Source organism: Callorhinus ursinus, unplaced genomic scaffold, assembly GCF_003265705.2.
Source record: "Callorhinus ursinus isolate GAN/ISIS: 27379988/994484 unplaced genomic scaffold, GSC_fseal_2.0 scaffold4951, whole genome shotgun sequence".
NCBI lineage: Eukaryota > Metazoa > Chordata > Mammalia > Carnivora > Otariidae > Callorhinus > Callorhinus ursinus.
The window spans coordinates 1-3,693 of record NW_027402005.1 but is presented as its reverse complement, the minus strand read 5'-3'; the positions used below and the strand labels follow the sequence as shown (position 1 = coordinate 3,693).

The following is a 3,693-nucleotide window of genomic DNA, read 5'->3' as shown; positions in this document are numbered from 1 at the left end:
TCTGTGCCACTGGACGCAAGACCAGGCTGCCCTGGTGTGGTCTGTGCGTGCCTCCGTTTGTGTCCGGCTGAGCCAGCCTTGGGCTCTGCGGGCACCACTCGAGCGAGGACTCGGTGCCCTCGGTGGGCCCAAGGTGGCCAGAGCCCACACCTGCAGGACGATGCCAGGCGGCTGTTCCCTACCGCACCTTATCAGTGTCGTAGGCCTTGAGCACTGGGGCGGTCTGTAGCCTGTGGGAGGAGGCAGGCAGGGCGAGGCATTGGCTCAGCGCCCAGTGGGGATCCTAAGCACATACCTGCTACTCACCGGGGCGCTCCAGGTGGGTGGTGGGCCTGGGAGGGCAGACCTTTGCGGCCCGCCCCGCGCTGGACGGTGCTGGGCACTGGGACTTCCGAGTGCGGTGTGCGGCCCTCACTGGAGACGTGTGTTTCCTGGTAGGTTTGCCGTCTCCACATGTCGGAGCTGATGGAGGTCTGGCCCTGCCCACAGGCTTGGGCGCAGGCAGGAACCGCTGGGGAGTTTACAGTTGGAGGCTCCAGGGCGCCCACGGCCCCCGGGACACAGGTGCCTCTTCCCGCAGTCCTTGGTGGGGAACCCTTCTAGGTCCTTCTGTCCCTGGAGGCGGGCGCTCCAAGTTGGGCCCCGAGGTTCCAGCCACGTCTGCTGGATTGAGGGTCTGTGCCGTGAACACCCCCCGGGCGGGCTTCCTGGTCGTCTCCCTGACCATTGCCACATACCCACCCCGGGCTGCCCCTGCCCAGAGGAACTCGAGTCCCTGCAGGGTGCCGGGGAGACCTGCCCAGCCCTGGGGCAGGAGGGACGTGTGTGGCTGGGCACGCGGTGGACCGACCTCAGCCCCCTCTCTGCTGTCCTGCACCCCGCCCCCCTCCACCCCTGCTCCGCTGTCCCCCTGCCAGCACCTGGGAAGTCAGGGTGATCCTGCCAGGCAAGGACCCGTGGCTGTGGGCGGGAAAGCCCGGACACCGCTGCTGGTAGGAGGATGTGTCCTTGAACCGGACACCTGGCAGAGGGGTCGCGGGAGGTGACGCTCAGCGCGTGGTGCCCGGCCTCTCTCGTGTGTCTTCGGCAGGGGTCGCCTCCTGCTTGCAGTCCTTCCAGGGCGTGTACGGATGGCGTGCCGGCCTCAGAATAGCCGTGCTTGAGCCAGATTACCATGTTGGCCTACATCGAGGATTAGGAGAGCAAGTGGCCCCAGGCCAGGACCCAGGGCAGCCCCGGGGGGTCTGCCGGCCCACCGCGGGCCCCCACCTGGAGCCCTGCAGGGGCCAGCCCCAGGAGGGAGCAGCCACGGCTGGCCGCACACCCTCCCAGGTCTCCCTCTGCCCCCACCGTCGGTTCTGGTCCTCCTCACGTGGGACGCCCCGTGGCTGGGTGGTGGCAGGGCGAGGAGCAGCCTTTGCCCCGTGTCCCCGACAGCAGCCTCGGGAGGGATTTAGTGCTCAGGAGGCGGGGGGGCAGGAGGGGGTGAGCTCCGGCTCTTGCAGAGCCACCCCGGGCTGATCGCAGACCTGCACCCTGCCGGGAGGTGGGGCATGAGGACGAGCTGGGGGTGGTCGGGTGGGTGCGAGCTGGCAGGGCTGGGGTCCTCTGGAGGGCCCTCTGCTCCCGGGGGCAGCTGTCCGAGCCCTGTGCTGCGGGCCGGCCACTTGCCGGCTTCCCGGGGCCCGGCGAGCAGAGGGCTGAGCGTGCTGTGGTCCCGTGGTGTCAGCCCCACGTCCCGACCGCCTTGTGAGATCAGCCTCCGGTCCCGCATGGAGCCAGGAGCTGCAGTCCAGGGCTGGACAGCGGGGAGCCACACGGTGCGGCCGGAGCGGATTCTAGTCCAGGGCAGCCGGCTGTGCCCCGGCACGGCCTCGCTGACGTCTGTCTCCCTCGCCCGCAGGGATGTCAGGCCCGAGGCCGGTCGTCCTGAGTGGACCGTCAGGGGCCGGGAAGAGCACCCTGCTGAAGAGACTCCTGCAGGAGCATGGCAGCGTCTTCGGCTTCAGCGTGTCCCGTGAGGCCCAGGCTGCGGTGGGGGTGCGGCGGGGTGGGGCCAGGCCCTGCTGACCCACATACCCACACACACGGGGGAGGGGCCCCACGCCGCTGACCCTGACCTGCAGCCCCCCACGCAGGGGCAGAGCCTGGCCCTGCAGGGGAGGCGTGAGTGGGGAGTGGGGTCAGGTGTCCCAGATCGATCCTAGGCACTTGTTCCTAGACACCACAAGGGACCCGCGGCCTGGAGAAGAGAATGGCAAAGGTGAGCTGGGCCTCGGCGTCTGCAGGGCGGGCAGCGTGCTGGCGCTCGGGTGGACACGGGGTGAGGTCACCGCGGGGCATCTCTCTGGACCCATGCGAGCGTGTGTGGTTGACCCCAGGCTTCCTCTGTAGTGTCCACGGGATCAGCCCCCGTAGCCTCCCCCGGAAGCCCATGGTTTTCTGGCTCTCACGGCAGGGGTGGTGTGAGAAAGTGCCGTCCGTACGTGTGTCCCCCACCTGTCGGTGGGGCCGACAGGTCCACGGGGAAGCGGACCCTGGCCACGCTTGGTCCCCGAGCGCCCTGGGGCTTGGGCCGTGGGCACGCCTCAGATAGGCCTCCTTGCAGATTACTACTTTGTGACGAGGGAGGTGATGCAGCGGGACATCGCCGCGGGCGACTTCATCGAGCACGCCGAGTTCTCAGGGAACCTGTATGGGACTAGGTGGGCCACCCTGGGCACCTCTCCTCCCTCCCAGGGGCTCCCCCTTTGGCTTGACCTAGGCAGGGGGTCTTGTGTGGGTTTTCCAAGGTGCCCACCACACCAGGGGTCAAGACAGGGCAGCAGTTGGGGCCCTCCGGGCTGCCTCCTCCCGGCCACCTTGTGTGCCCCCGGCCAGGCCTCTGTGGGAACCACAGGTCCCCGGGGACGGTGCACCGCAAGGACTTGGGGAATCCGGGTCCCCTAGGTGCACAGGCTGTACTGTGGCCTGCCTTCCTGCAGCCCCTGGGCGGGCGTGGGAGTGCCCCCCGGTCCACAGGGTCTCTGCCCACTCCTCCTACCTGGCTGGCAGGCCCTGCGCAGCGTCGTGGGCAGGCGGGCCCAGGCATGCCTCCGTGTGCAGCCTGTCCCTGAGCCTCCTGGCGAGGGTGAAGCAGCGACCCCGCTGGACTTGTCTTGCTGCAGCCTAGGCCCTAGGTACAGCTGGGCGGGAGGGGGGGCCCCAGAGGGATCACTGGGGCTGTTGGGCAGGCGAGTGCCTGCCAGGGCCCTCGTGCCACGAACCACAGCCACCCTCGGCCCAGCAGAGGGCCCAGCACGCAGATGCTGCAGAAGGGGGGGAGAAGCTGGGGTCTGGGTACGTTCCTGTGGGCACTGTGGCCAGGCTCACGCCCAGTGCAGGCCAGTGGGGGAGGCAGGAGCCCAGGACATGGGCAGCAATGGTCCTGCGGAGGCCCTTTGAGGCCTGGGGGGGGGGGCTGCTGGGCCCAGACAGCCCCGCTGAGCGGTTCCTGCCCCTCTGTGCTCCAGCAAAGCTGCTGTGCGGGCAGTGCAGGCCATGAACCGCATCTGCGTGCTGGACGTGGACCTGCAGGGTGTGCGGAACATCAAGAAGACGGACCTGCAGCCCATCTACATCTTCGTGCAGCCACCCTCGCTGGACGTGCTGGTGGGGGCGCTGGGCCGAAGCTGCAGGGGAGGCTGGGGGCAG

The 3,693-nt window shown here is 69.0% G+C and overlaps 1 protein-coding gene across 1 annotated transcript; it reads left to right on the top strand.

The window, feature by feature from the left end:
* Nucleotides 1-387: 387 nt before the first annotated feature.
* LOC112819086 (guanylate kinase) lies at nucleotides 388-3,673 on the top strand (the record flags this gene model as incomplete). Its single annotated transcript, XM_025866116.2, has 5 exons — nucleotides 388-564; nucleotides 1,904-2,017; nucleotides 2,222-2,263; nucleotides 2,609-2,705; nucleotides 3,513-3,673. Coding segments are annotated over exons 2-5 (412 nt in total), but the record flags the coding sequence as incomplete, so codon positions are not given.
* Between the last annotated feature and the right edge of the window lie 20 nt (nucleotides 3,674-3,693).